The sequence below is a fragment of the Schistocerca nitens genome, chromosome 8 (assembly GCF_023898315.1).
Source record: "Schistocerca nitens isolate TAMUIC-IGC-003100 chromosome 8, iqSchNite1.1, whole genome shotgun sequence".
In the NCBI taxonomy this organism is placed as follows: Eukaryota; Metazoa; Arthropoda; class Insecta; order Orthoptera; family Acrididae; genus Schistocerca; species Schistocerca nitens.
In genome coordinates this window covers 276,237,081-276,251,219 of record NC_064621.1, presented here as the reverse complement: position 1 = coordinate 276,251,219, position 14,139 = coordinate 276,237,081, and the positions used below count along the sequence as shown (strand labels likewise).

Here is a 14,139-nt window from a genome sequence, read left to right as displayed (position 1 = left end):
AAGACCAAAGAAACAATACAGTTAACCGGACAACACACGTTCCGTAACGAATTCCGTAAACTGTATGCCACGCAGAATGTGAATAGCACTAAAGCGAAATGCAGCTCTTACTCCAAACTTAGCAAACATGCATCTCAATCGCCACCAGGCCGAGACGTCTCAGCAGGGCCGCAAGTGACCGAAATTATTCTTCTCTAAACCGACTACCCGCTTTTAAGGAAAAAGCGTGGAGGGGATGACACCCAACCATTGCCACAGTGACCAACGAAAATTTCGCTTTATTTACGTGAATACGGGAGAACCCTGCAGCAATTTCCCATTCTCGACTTACAGAACGCAACATTAAGTGATTCGTATCGGCTGCTAGCCACGCTCCACAAACTGCTCGAGCCCTATGCAACTACACACGTTGGCGGGGAAGACCCATTTGATCGGATAACAAGATCTGGAGGGAAAGGCAACGAATTTTCACACGGTGGGCAAGCAGCATCACGTCGGCCCATTCTTAGATATGTATACAGAGAAGTGAAATCGTTAAGCGCAATGCTCTAGGGGCTTGCAGTGGCTTAGTGGCAGCTGTCTTCAAAGTGAAAACACACTACTGGTCATTAAAATTGCTACACCAAGAAGAAATGCAGATGATAAACGGGTATTCATTGGACAAATATACTATACTTGAACTGACATGTGATTACATTTTCACGCAATTTGGGTGCGTAGATCCTGATTAATCAGTACCCAGAACAACCACCTCTGGCTGTAATAACGGCCTTGATACGCCTGGGCATTGAGTCAAACAGAGATTGGATGGCGTGTACAGGTACAGCTGCCCATGCAGCTTCAACACGATACCACAGTTCATCGAGAGTAGTGACTGGAGTATTGTGACGAGCCAGTTGCTCGGCCACCATTGACCAGACGTTTTCAATTGGTAAGAGATCTGAAGAATGTGCTGGCCATGGCAGCAGTCGAACATTTTCTGCATCCATAAGGCCCGTACAGGACGTGCAACATGCGGTCGTGCATTATCCTGCTCAAATGTAGGGTTTCTCAGGGATCGAATGAAGGATAGAGCCACGGGTCGTAACACATATGAAATGTAACGTCCAGTGTTCAAAGTGCCGTCAATGCGAACAAGAGGTGACCGAGACGTGTAACCAATGGCGCCCCATACCATCACGGCGGGTGATACGCCAGCATGGCGATGACGAATACACGCTTCCAACGTGCGTTCACCGCGATGTCGCCAGACACGGATGCGACCATCATGATGCTGTAAACAGAACATGGATTCACCCGAAAAAATGACGTTTTGCCATTCGTGCACCCAGGTTCGTCGTTGAGTACACTATCGCAGGCGCTCCTGTCTCTGATGCAGCGTCAAGGGTAACCGCAGCCATGGTCTTCGAACTGATAGTCCATGCTGCTGCAAACGTCGTCGAACTGTTCGTGCAGATGGTTGTTGTCTTGCAAACGTCCCCATCTGTTGACTCAGGGATCGAGACGTGGCTCCACGATCCGTTACAGCCTTTCGGATAAGTTGCCTGTCATCTCGACTGCTAGTGATACGTCGCCGTTGGGACCCAGCACGGCGTTCCTTATTACCCTCCTGAACCCACCGATTCCATATTCTGCTAACAGTCATTGGATCTCGACCAACGCGAGCAGTAATGTCGCGATACCATAAACCGCAATCGCGATAGGCTACAGTCCGACCTTTATCAAAGCCGGAAACGTGATGGTACGCATTTCTCCTCCTTACACAAGGCATCACAACAACGTTTCACCAGCAATGAAGCTTCTCGTGCATATAAATCAGCGCACTGACTTCTAAGAAATCATTGTTTTATTGTTATGTGCCTTTATTGTATTAACACTATTTTTGTCGCTAATTACCACAACATCTGCAACATTAGGCTCCTTCACCTTCCATTAGGCATTTTTCAGTAAAATATTCTCATTTATGAGAGTGCAAACTGACAACAATGTCATGACTCATTTCCTATATTAAATCGTAGTTACAGCAACGAAAGCTACGTCAGAAGACGCTCTCCCACCTATAATGTAGTTTATTTACGTACTGAACTACCACTATCACGATCTTCACTTCAGTCCGTTCCGTAGCTGTCACACATTTTTTAAATGATTTCAAACCACCTCAGGTATCATGTTCTTTTTCTTTTTTATTTTTGGTCTTATACCATTTTCATGTACCCTGATAAATGGAAGCAAACGCAATTCAGTGCATTGGTTATCAGTTAAAAGCTAAACAACAATAAATCAGATAATGAAAAATGATGAGCTTAACAAACTCTTACTTTACAGAAATTGAGCGATGGCACATAATGCCATATTAGTCTCTACATATGTTAAATCTGATTGGTGTTTTCTATGACTGTGCTTTCGGAACTGACATTACTGAGAGGGATCTGGCAACATTGTCGACTTCCCCGTGGCCACGCTTCGGGGTCAGTCCTTAACGTGAAGCACAAATCTGAAACATGTCCGTACCGTAAGAAACCCAATACAGCGTGAAAAGTAAACATGTAAACGTTTTTATTTAGCAGCCTCTGATCACCAAATTTTCTGGTTTTCAAAGATTGTTAAATAAAAACTGTTATTGGTGTAGTGGTTGCCGTTCTCCTTCTGACATAAAATCTTTAACTTTAGCAGAGTGGTGCTTAGTCAGGCAATAAAATGAAGACAATGAACACCAATGATTAATTATATGTCAAATGACGTCCAGCTGCCAGAAAGCTAAAAAATCTACTGTCACAAGAATGATAGCAATGACTCTTTTGGTATAAAATTCCTGACGCTTATAAAGTGAAACTGTGTTTCTTTAGAGCTTCATGCAGTTGTCATAAACCCAATATGACTTTCACCGTTTATATGTTAGCATGGTTAATACGACACAAGCTTAGAACTATGTGTAACTCCAAAAGTCATTGCACTCGATTTACACTAAGTAATAATTGTTAATATGGACATGGCTCTACGGCAAATGCTGTTCTTCTAAACGACACAGCAGACATACAGAGACGATATACTCGACATACAGAGACGATGTAGATAGGTGTCACGAACGGCCTATGTCTATCAATTTCATAAATTCAGAGTTTTACAGCTCTAGCTTCACCAAATCAGAGTGTAAAGATATTACTTTGCTATACTAGTCCAATTTCTAAAACAATAGTCACCTAGTAACGAATCAATCACTGTATTACAAGAAAGGAACAAAGCCCATTATGTCTTCCGTCTTACGTGAAGTTTCGTGGCCCTGGACTCACCCTTGAGGTCAGCGATCTCTTGCGCCGTGAACTGAGGCAGCCGAGAGATCCAGATGCCGTCCTTGATGCTGTTATTGTAGATCCGCTCCTTCATGACCGCTGGGTAGTCGCCGTCTGAGGTGTAAATTGGATGAGCAAACCAGCCGAGCTGCAACAGAAAAACCAGACGATAACACACCAGCGGTAAAGTTCTTGCTTTCTGTCACCTTTTGGTAGACAGAATAAATTCATATTAACAAGAAAGAAAGACAGAGTCCAATTTATTCTCGATCAAGTTTTAATTCAAATTAACATTAACTCAAGTGAAAAGCTGCTGATTAAAATACACTCCTGGAAATTGAAATAAGAACACCGTGAATTCATTGTCCCAGGAAGGGGAAACTTTATTGACACATTCCTGGGGTCAGATACATCACATGATCACACTGACAGAACCACAGGCACATAGACACAGGCAACAGAGCATGCACAATGTCGGCACTAGTACAGTTTATATCCACCTTTCGCAGAAATGCAGGCTGCTATTCTCCCATGGAGACGATCGTAGAGATGCTGGATGTAGTCCTGTGGAACGGCTTGCCATGCCATTTCCACCTGGCGCCTCAGTTGGACCAGCGTTCGTGCTGGACGTGCAGACCGCGTGAGACGACGCTTCATCCAGTCCCAAACATGCTCAATGGGGGACAGATCCGGAGATCTTGCTGGCCAGGGTAGTTGACTTACACCTTCTAGAGCACGTTGGGTGGCACGGGATACATGCGGACGTGCATTGTCCTGTTGGAACAGCAAGTTCCCTTGCCGGTGTAGGAATGGTAGAACGATGGGTTCTATGACGGTTTGGATGTACCGTGCACTGTTCAGTGTCGCCTCGACGATCACCAGTGGTGTACGGCCAGTGTAGGAGATCGCTCCCCACACCATGATGCCGCCTGTTGACCCTGTGTGCCTCGGTCGTATGCAATCCTGATTGTGGCGCTCACCTGCACGGCGCCAAACACGCATACGACCATCATTGGCACCAAGGCAGAAGCGACTCTCATCGCTGAAGACGACACGTCTCCATTCGTCCCTCCATTCACGCCTGTCGCGACACCACTGGAGGCGGGCTGCACGATGTTGGGGCGTGAGCGGAAGACGGCCTAACGGTGTGCGGGACCGTAGCCCAGCTTCATGGAGACGGTTGCGAATGGTCCTCGCCGATACCCCAGGAGCAACAGTGTCCCTAATTTGCTGGGAAGTGGCGGTGCGGTCCCCTACGGCACTGCGTAGGATCCTACGGTCTTGGCGTGCATCCGTGCGTCGCTGCGGTCCGGTCCCAGGTGACGGGCACGTGCACCTTCCGCCGACCACTGGCGACAACATCAATGTACTGTGGAGACCTCACGCCCCACGTGTTGAGCAATTCGGCGGTACGTCCACCCGGCCTCCCGCATGCCCACTATACGCCCTCGCTCAAAGTCCGTCAACTGCACATACGGTTCACGTCCACGCTGTCGCGGCATGCTACCAGTGTTAAAGACTGCGATGGAGCTCCGTATGCCACGGCAAACTGGCTGACACTGACGGCGGCGGTGCACAAATGCTGCGCAGCTAGCGCCATTCGACGGCCAACACCGCGGGTCCTGGTGTGTCCGCTGTGCCGTGCGTGTGATCATTGCTTGTACAGCCCTCTCGCAGTGTCCGGAGCAAGTATGGTGGGTCTGACACACCGGTGTCAATGTGTTCTTTTTTCCATTTCCAGGAGTGTATAAAGTTCATAGACGACATAATCATCTTGAAAGATAGCCAAAATTAACTTCCAAAAAATATTGAATGAAATGTACAGGGTTAATAATGTTCAAACTACTTGCGAAAGCGAAATAAATTAATAGAAAGAAGAATGCCAAGCTAATATTATAACTGGATGAGACTAAATGAACAACTCAAGGAATGGCAAGCTAATATCACAACTGGAAGAGACTAATTGAACAGTTCAAGGAATTCGTCCATCAAGAAAGCAAGACTACACAATATATGCAAACTAAAAGACGTATCAGAATCTGTTTGGTACATCTGTACCGAAATCTTCATTTTTGCGCCATACGCCACTATATTTCCGGTGCTCATTAGTCAGATGACAATCATCGTAGCTTGGGGAAAGCCGAGGGCAGCCAGCCTTGACGATGTGTATGATAATGGAAAGCCTTATGATGAATCAAGCGTTCGACAACATGAAACTTTGAAAGTTATCTGTATTTCAATTATTAATAATAATTAAAATATCGTCTCTTAGATGAAACTACTTATCTTACTTGGGATATCTTGACCTCGCACTTCGACTGAGATACCTCAGTTGTTTCAAAATACTTCTTAAGGAAACTGTCAGAAAATAAGTTGGGCTTAGCGTCAATTTATCCCCCACAAACCCTGTTATGTCACTGCCAATAAGAGGGAGCTCCAACTTCCATCCAAAATCAGCAATGTTAGTCGTAATTTCTGAAAAGGAAACCAAAAGCGAAGAACTTGGATCACCTGATGTCAGCTGACAGTTAAAACTAAAATGACCAGTACGAAAAACGACTGATAACTTCAAGCAGTTTTATGTTGTAACCGAGAATGTTACATCAGAATCAAATTTTATTACGTGAAAATTTAAGTTAGTATGAATGAAGAGTCTTCCATCTAAATCAATCGATTACATGCAGATAAAGCGTAAGCAAAAATGTAACTATTCACCTCGTAATATTTTAGGTGTGTGGCAAAGAAAGAATTTTTTGTCAAGTCTGAGTTTTAGAGAAGGATAAAAACGCAGTGAGGCTTACGATCTCTTAAAGGCATTTTAGAGAAAAATTCTAACTGCGCCCAATACTGAAAACAAGGGTGACACTGAAGAGGAAGCATGGTGGGGCCGCCTCAAACCAATCAAAAACTGTTGCAAGGAAGAAAAAGGACAAGATCCCGGAAACAATTGTGCATTCCTCTGACAGTGACATAGATGCACGTGTCGTCATTAAAAAATTTGGTTGCAAATGCGCAAAAACGTAAAAGAAATACAGAAAAATTTATTTTCACTAGCAAGAAAAAAAATACTTTTTCGTAACCGGAAAAGATAAAAACCAGTGTCGCTAAACTGAATTTCTATTTACATACTAGGTAAGTTTTGCACCTGCCCTTTTATTCCGTCCCATCCTGCGCACATAACTATACTAATGCTTGCAGATGGCGCTACATCGAAGTTGGTGTGTTGACTATAGGCACAGGCGAAAGTTACTGTAGGGGCTGCACAAGGTAAAAGGCTGTATATTGTGTTCGGTGGTGTGGGTGTGTTGGTTATCTCCATGTACACTTTCGGAAGTTACTGTTTTACGTAGTTAGTGGAACAAAGTCCCGACAGTGATATGAAAGTGCCTTTATCTTTTGCTTTTCACTTTAAGCTTTTAATGAATGGACTTCATAAAAACAAATCGTGGAGTGGCCTGTATTTTTACGGTCAATTTTAAATACAGAAACCAGAGTAAAATGATGAAGTGTGACGTTTTGTGGAAGCGCACGAAGAAGAATTGCCGGCCGTGGTGGCCGACCGGCTGTCGGCGCTTCAGTCCGGAACCCAGCGACTGCTACGGTCGCAGGTTCGAATCCTGCCTCGGGCATGGATGTGTGTGATGTCCTTAGGTTAGTTAGGTTTAAGAAGTTCTAAGTTCTAGGGGACTGATGACTTCAGATGTTAAGTCCCATAATGCTCAAAGCCATTTGAACCATTTTGAAGAAGAACTGTGTCGCATCTTTACAGACTAATGCGGAAATGAGTGAAATAGTGATACCAACGATTATGAAAAAAAGCGCTAGGGATAGTGAATCATATGTTATGCGGAATAATAGCATAGTCCCCCCTGGCCGGCCGGAGTGGCCGAGCGCTTCTAGGTGCTTCAGTCCGGAACCCCGCGACCGCTCCGGTCGCAGGTTCGAATCCTGCCTCGGGCATGGATGTGTTTGATGTCCTTAGGTTAGTTTGGTTTAATTAGTTCTAAGTTCTAGGGGACTGATGACCGCAGAAGTTAAGTTCCATAGTGCTCAGAGCCATTTGAACCATTTGAAGCAAAGTGAAACTTACGTGTATTTGAACACAGTGCATTCTAAAAGAAAAACAGACAGACGTGACCGTGCAAAGCAGCGTGTTGCTACTGAATTGTGGGACAAATATCAGCGTGGTGAATCATCATTACTGGAATACGTATAAAGAATTGCACATCGCTTCCAGTATGTCCGTCACTGGGACAAAACTTTCACCGGGGCAACCAGTGTGCTGCGCTGCCATTCCAAAGGTAAGCTGTTTTACTCTTTATATTTGCGGTACTAGTTTCTAATATTTTGCGGTAACGAGACATGCAATTTTGCGATGATGAAAACAGGATATTCAGGAGTAAAGCTAGACTGTTTTGGAAAGTGAAATCCACCGAAAAATGCGACGCCCTAGACAGCGGCTTCACACACCATAGCCTCGCTGTGTTGACCCCAGACGGGGAGATGCCCATTCTCGAATTGCGCACCTCGGTCAGATCAACGGATCTCTTCCCAGCCGCCCTGCAGCACGAGATGAGCCGTTATCGTTGATGAATCACAATCAGATGCGGATGACGCACTGGGCGTCAGCTGAAATATCTCTCAAGTACGGAACTAGGCCGGCAGCGATACCTTGTCAGATTAACTCCTGTTGTGTTCGAAGCTCAGCTCAGCTCTTTCATGGTGCTATCAGTTCACCCTCACCTGTTGTCCAACAGTGCTCTCGCCAGTCACAGTTCTCCACAGATATTTCAGTGCAGTCATAACGTAAACGTAAACTCCATCCACAGACCGTGGTGGGCCCATCGGTAACGACCGACCGCCATGTCGTCCACTGCCAATGGCGGCACTGGATACGGTGTCGACGGGCTTGTGGTTTGCAACCGGCCCTTGTCATTTTCGTGACCTGGAGCCGCTACTACTCGATCAAGTAGGTCCAAATTCGAAACTCGATAAATAGAAACACCGGTGGTTATAATTAAACTTTCCCTATTTGACACGCTATAGCGCGGAAACTAATTACCGTACGAGTACCAAACTTGGTAACATTAGTGTCAAGGACATGGGGCAGAGAAATAATGAAGAATCAATTCAACTGAAACACTTTTAATGTGCTGCTACAGTACATCATACAATTACATACCGGTACCAGTACTGCTACAAAAGGGGCTCAATATAGCGCCCATCAGTGTCCGGAAGAGTCTGAAAGCGCAGGACTGCATTCTGCATACCAGAACAAAGCATGTCCGTAGATATACTGGCTACCTCTGTTGACGTGCTGAGCTTTAGATCAGCACATGTGTCGATATTCCGCCGGCCGGCGTGGCCGAGCGGATCTAGGCGCTACTGTCTGGAACCGCGCGACCGCTACGGTCGCAGGTTCGAATCCTGCCTCGGGTATGGATGTTTGTGATGTCCTTAGGTTAGTTAGGTTTAAGTAGTTCTAAGTTCTAGGGGACTGATGACCTCAGAAGTAAGTTCCATAGTGCGCAGAGCCATTTTAACCATTTTGTAGATGTTCCCCTGGTAAACCCTGTCCTTCAGATAGCCACACAACCAGAAATCATAGGGAGTGAGATCAGGCGATCGTGCCGACCAAGTACTTGACAACGATCGGCTGATAAATCGATCGTTTGTAAATGTGTTTCGGAGAAGCAGGTGAACTCCTCGAGCGATGTTCGGTGGGATCCCATCTTACATGAAAACTATTGAGATCAATGCGTCTCTCTCCTGTAGGGCAAGTATGACACTTCGACGATGCATATCGTAGTAACGCTGGCCAGTCACACTGCACGCCTTTGGTTCTTGGACGTCAACCTGTTCAAAAAAGAATGGGCCAATGATGAACGTAGGAGTGAAGCCACACCATACGGTTACACGTTCACCATACAGAGGAACTTCATGCACAGTGACTGGAGGTGAAGATCCCCCACAATTCTGCGTGTTCGCCTCACCAGTCAGAGAAAAATGAGTTTCGTCTGTCCATAGAATGGTCCAGGATCACTCATCAGATCAGTCTTCATGAGAACGTCGAGAGCATGGCAGATACGTCGTTGTTCGTTCTGTAGTGCAAGCTACTGTACCATTTGAGAATAGTTCGAAGCACCTTCCGTACAGTGGACCACGGGATGTGACGATCGGGAATTGCACGCAGCGTTGTCTGCCACAGCAACAGCAATTTCATCAACCACCTTTGGTGCAACCGGTCGTCGGCCTCTTCCCGGAGCGACGCCCAGTTCGTGACTTGATTCCAACTTCTTCGTCATGCTCCGCAAAGCGGGTGGAGAAAGAGGCCCCTTCCCTAATCCTTTCAGCCGGCGATATTCTCGAAGTGCAGCTGCAGCATTACTGTTGCTTTCATAAGACAGCTTCACCAGTCATGCCCTGCTCCTTTTGCCCAAGCTCATGTTGACACGTCAACAAGTGCACTGCGACTGGTCAGGTGTGTGAGACTATGAATCACGATGACTCATCACGGCACGTGGTTGCCATTGCTGGAACTGGACAGTAGCGCTGTGACGCATAGAAACCATGCATCCAATACTCTGGAAATCACTGCTACCAAGTTTGGTTATCACACGGTAATTAGTTTCCGTGTTATAACGTGTTAAATAGGTAAAGTTTAATTATAACCACCCGGTGTTTGCTCGATCCCTTAACTAAATACTCCGATAAATAGAAGAATACATGGTACATCGGAGCGATTGTCATGACACACCTCCCCCAAACAGTCTATATTTCTAGGTTAAGTGTTTCATTAGCTGTTTCCGATGCCTTCTGCCACTCAGTTCTTCGCGGCTCAACTTTTCTTACTTAAAAATGGATAATATAGAGGAGAGTGTCGTACCTGAAGGAGTGTACCAGGGACTCATTATACTGTTTTTGTTGTTGTGAGACGTGGGGTTTTGTTGTGTGCAGTGTTTCTAAACATCACATCGCATCCATGTCACAACACATGTTAAAAATAGCTTCCATGCGATCGCAGGTGGTAGAAATAGTAGCGGTTGTTATGCAGGATACATACACTACTGGCCATTAAAATTACTACACCACGAAGATGACGTGCCACAGACGCGAAAATTTAACCGACAGGAAGAAGATGCTGTGAAATGCAAATGATTAGCTTTTCAGAGCATTCACACACGGTTGGCGCCGGTGGCAACATCTACAACGTGCTGACATGAGGAAAGTTTCCAACCGATTTATCAAACACAACCAGCAGTTGACCGGCGTTGCCTAGCGAAACGTTGTTCTGATGCCTCGTGTAAAGAGGAGAAATGTGTACCATCACGTTTCCGACTTTGATAAAAGTCGGATTGTAGCCTATCACGATTGCGGTTTATCGTATCGCGACATTACTGCTCGCGTTGGTCGAGATCCAATGACTGTTAGCAGAACATGGAATCGGTGGGTTCAGGAGGGTAATGCGGAACGCCGTGCTGGATCCCAACGGCCTCGTATCACTAGCAGTCGAGATGACAGGCATCGTATCCGCATGGCTGTAACGGATCGTGCAGCCACGTCTCGATCCCTGAGTCAACAGATGGGGACGTTTGCAAGACAACAACCATCTGCACGAACAGTTCGACGACGTTTGCAGCAGCATGGACTATCAGCTCGGAGACCATGGCTGCGGTTACCCTTGACGCTGCATCAGAGACAGGAGTGCCTTCGATGGTGTACTCAACGACGAACCTGGGTGCACGAATGGCAAAACGTCATTTTTTCGGATGAATCCAGGTTCTGTTTACAGCATCACGATGGTCGCATCCGTGTTTGGCGACATCGCGGTGAACGCACATTGGAAGCGTGTATTCGTCATCGCCAATCTGGCGTATCACCCAGCGTGATGGTACGGGGTGCCACTGGTTACACGTCTCGGTCACCTCTTGTTCGCATTGACGGCACTTTGAACAGTGGACGTTACATTTCAGATGCGTTACGAGCCGTGCCGCTACCCTTCATCCGATCCCTGCGAAACCCTACATTTCAGCAGGATAACCGCATGTTGCAGGTCCCGTACGGGCCTTTCTGGGTACAGAATATGTCCGACTGCTGCCCTGAGCAGCACATTCTCCAGATCTCTCTCCAACTGAAAACGTCTGGTCAATGGTGGCCGAGCAACTGGCTCGTCACAATACGCCAGTCACTACTCTTGACGAACTGTGGTATCGTGTTGAAGCTGCATGGGCAGCTGTACCTGTACACGCCATCCAAGCTCTGTTTGACTCAATGCCCAGACATATCAAGGCCGTTATTACAGCCAGAAGTGGTTGTTCTGGGTACTGATTTCTCAGGATCTATGCACCCAAATTGCGTGAAAATCTAATCATATGTCAGTTCTAGTATAATATATATGTCCAATGAATACCCGTTTATCATCTGCATTTCTTCTTGGAGTAGCAAATTTAATGGCCAGTAGTGTATTTTCACCTTGAAGACAGCTGCTACTAAGCCACTGCAAGCCCCTACAGCATTGCGCTTAACGATTTCACCTCTCTGTATACATATCTAAGAATGGGCCGACGTGATGCTGCTTGCCCACCTTGAGAAAATTCGTTGCCTATACTGATATTTCGGCTTGCACCACGTTGACGAACCTCCTGTCTGGAGTTTTTACTAGGGTTCGTCTCAATATCTTGTAAAACCCGGTTTTTCAAATACGGTGTACGGACCGTCCGCCGCCTCAGTGCACGTTCGTCTGTCTGGAAGAACACTTGATCACACAAACGCCCAAAAACGGCTTGAATCGTTTTTTGATGTGATTGGTGTCTCGTAGGGTACTTGTTTTGGTATAACCGTGCTGCCTCTCGACCATCTGCTTATCCGTACACAAACACCATCTCGGCTTGTTCCTCATATGAACACCAGACCATTCTGCTGCTTAAAGTACGCTGCGCCAATCACGCAGCCTACAACACACAAGGAACACATGGCACGTGGTCAGAGAAGCTGTCGTTCGTCAGCGTCATCTACAGTGACAACGTCGCACTTCCGGGCACATGTTTATAGGACCTATTTTCCTGCATTTCCAGTGAGGAATCAGTCCCTGCAGTTTGTCGGTTTTATTAATGTTCACCCTGTTTTTTTTTTTAAACTTGTGGACGTTAAAATCGTACTTAGTTGGTATTGCATCATCTTGCCTGTGCCTTGAAAAGGAAGACGCACTTCTACGACGAAACCTTGATATTTGCGAATGACCGGAGTTTCTTTAATGTCTCAACAACTTACCCTGTATTGAAAATGGAAATTTGTGTTAGTCGACAATAGCTTTTATTTAAGAATGTTTTTATCTTGCAACTCGTTTTTGATAATACTTCCTAATTTGATTTCACTTTTTGATTATTGGCGTGTACTTGAGTAATAATGTAACACAAGATCGTTAAATACAGCACTGAACAGATTTTCTCGACTGAAATACTTCTAAATTCGAACAGAATATTTATCCTACGTGCTTGACCATGTTGTACCTTGCAATAGGTTTTCACATTTAGATGAAAAAAAGAAGTTACCTTTCCGGAGTAAGTTTTGTAATTTTAGATGGAGTCTGCAAAAACATAAAGTGAGTGCTATCATTTCAGAATGGAATAAGAATAGATATTACATTTCTATTATTGGGCTGGCTAGAGGCTAAAGTCTGCATGTTAAGAAAAGGAAGGAATATTAACATCCCGTCAAGATCGAGGTCATTAGAGACGGAGAACAAGCTCGTATTGTGTAAAGGATGGGGAAGGAAATCGGCCGTTCGCTTTCAAAGAAACCGTTCTAGCATTTACATGGAGCGATTTAGGGAAATCACAAACGACCGATATCTGGGTGGCCGAACACGGGTTTGAATAGTCATCCTTCAGAATGCGAGTCCAGAGTGCATACAACTGCCCCACCTCGCCCGGTCAGAGAAGTGTTCCGTGACACAACACATTCCACTGCAGCTGTAACACTGACTTCAAAGAAGTAGAAGTATTCGACTTTCTCAGAAAAGAGACAAGCTATTCAGGCTGTTGAAGGTGGAATGCAAAAACAGGGCTGTTTTCCTCCATCCACGCCAACGACAGTCCCAAAATTCCGAGACGATTGGAAACTGCTCTGATTGCCAACGGGTTTCCTACATCACGTTAGGTATGTCTTGTGTTTGAGGTGTTTCCGTATTTTTGTCCAACCATTGTAGAAATTTTGTACCTGCTTCCAGGATAGTTTGGTAATCAGGAACGCTACCGGTTTCATTCGATAGCAAATCTTAGAAAGGAAACGCAGACGAAACAGAATGGCAAAAAGTAATGACCATATCTCACTGACAGTGAAAGCAGCACAAACAATATACAATAATACACACATCAAAAAAAGTTTTGCGTCATCCCGTTCCCAGAACTCCTGAAGATAGACGTTGACTGTGGATATTCTATCACAGACACAGTCTCTTTGACTGTTCAGAGGTGTCACTAAACCCGCCCAAAGATGTAAACAACCATGCATGAGCAGCGCCTATGAGATGGAGGGGGTCCAACAGCTGATCAGTTCCAGTCATACCGCCATGAAGGAAGTACACGGCTCGTGTTGTCTGTAGTTCAACCATGGTTAGACGGTCAATACTGCAGTTCGATCGCGTTCTCATTCTTACTTTGTGCCAGGAAGGGCTCTCAACAAGGGAAGTGTCCAGGCGTCTCGGAGTGTACCAAAGCGATGTTGTTCGGCCATGGAGGAGATGTAGACAGGAACTGTCGATGACATGCCTCGCTGAGGCCGCCCAAGGGGTACAACTGCAGTGGATGACCGCTACCTCCGGATTATGGCTCGGAGGAACTCTGACAGC

At 45.7% G+C, this 14,139-nt stretch overlaps 1 protein-coding gene across 2 annotated transcripts in view; it reads right to left on the bottom strand.

The window, feature by feature from the left end:
• Nucleotides 1–14,139, bottom strand: part of LOC126199275 (myrosinase 1-like) — a 338,624-nt gene that overhangs the window by 77,474 nt on the left and 247,011 nt on the right. For both annotated transcript variants that reach the window (XM_049936084.1, XM_049936085.1), the window contains exon 7: nt 3,291–3,438. In XM_049936084.1, coding sequence (XP_049792041.1) covers nt 3,291–3,438 — 148 coding nt within the window. The remainder of the gene's footprint in view (nt 1–3,290; nt 3,439–14,139) is intronic.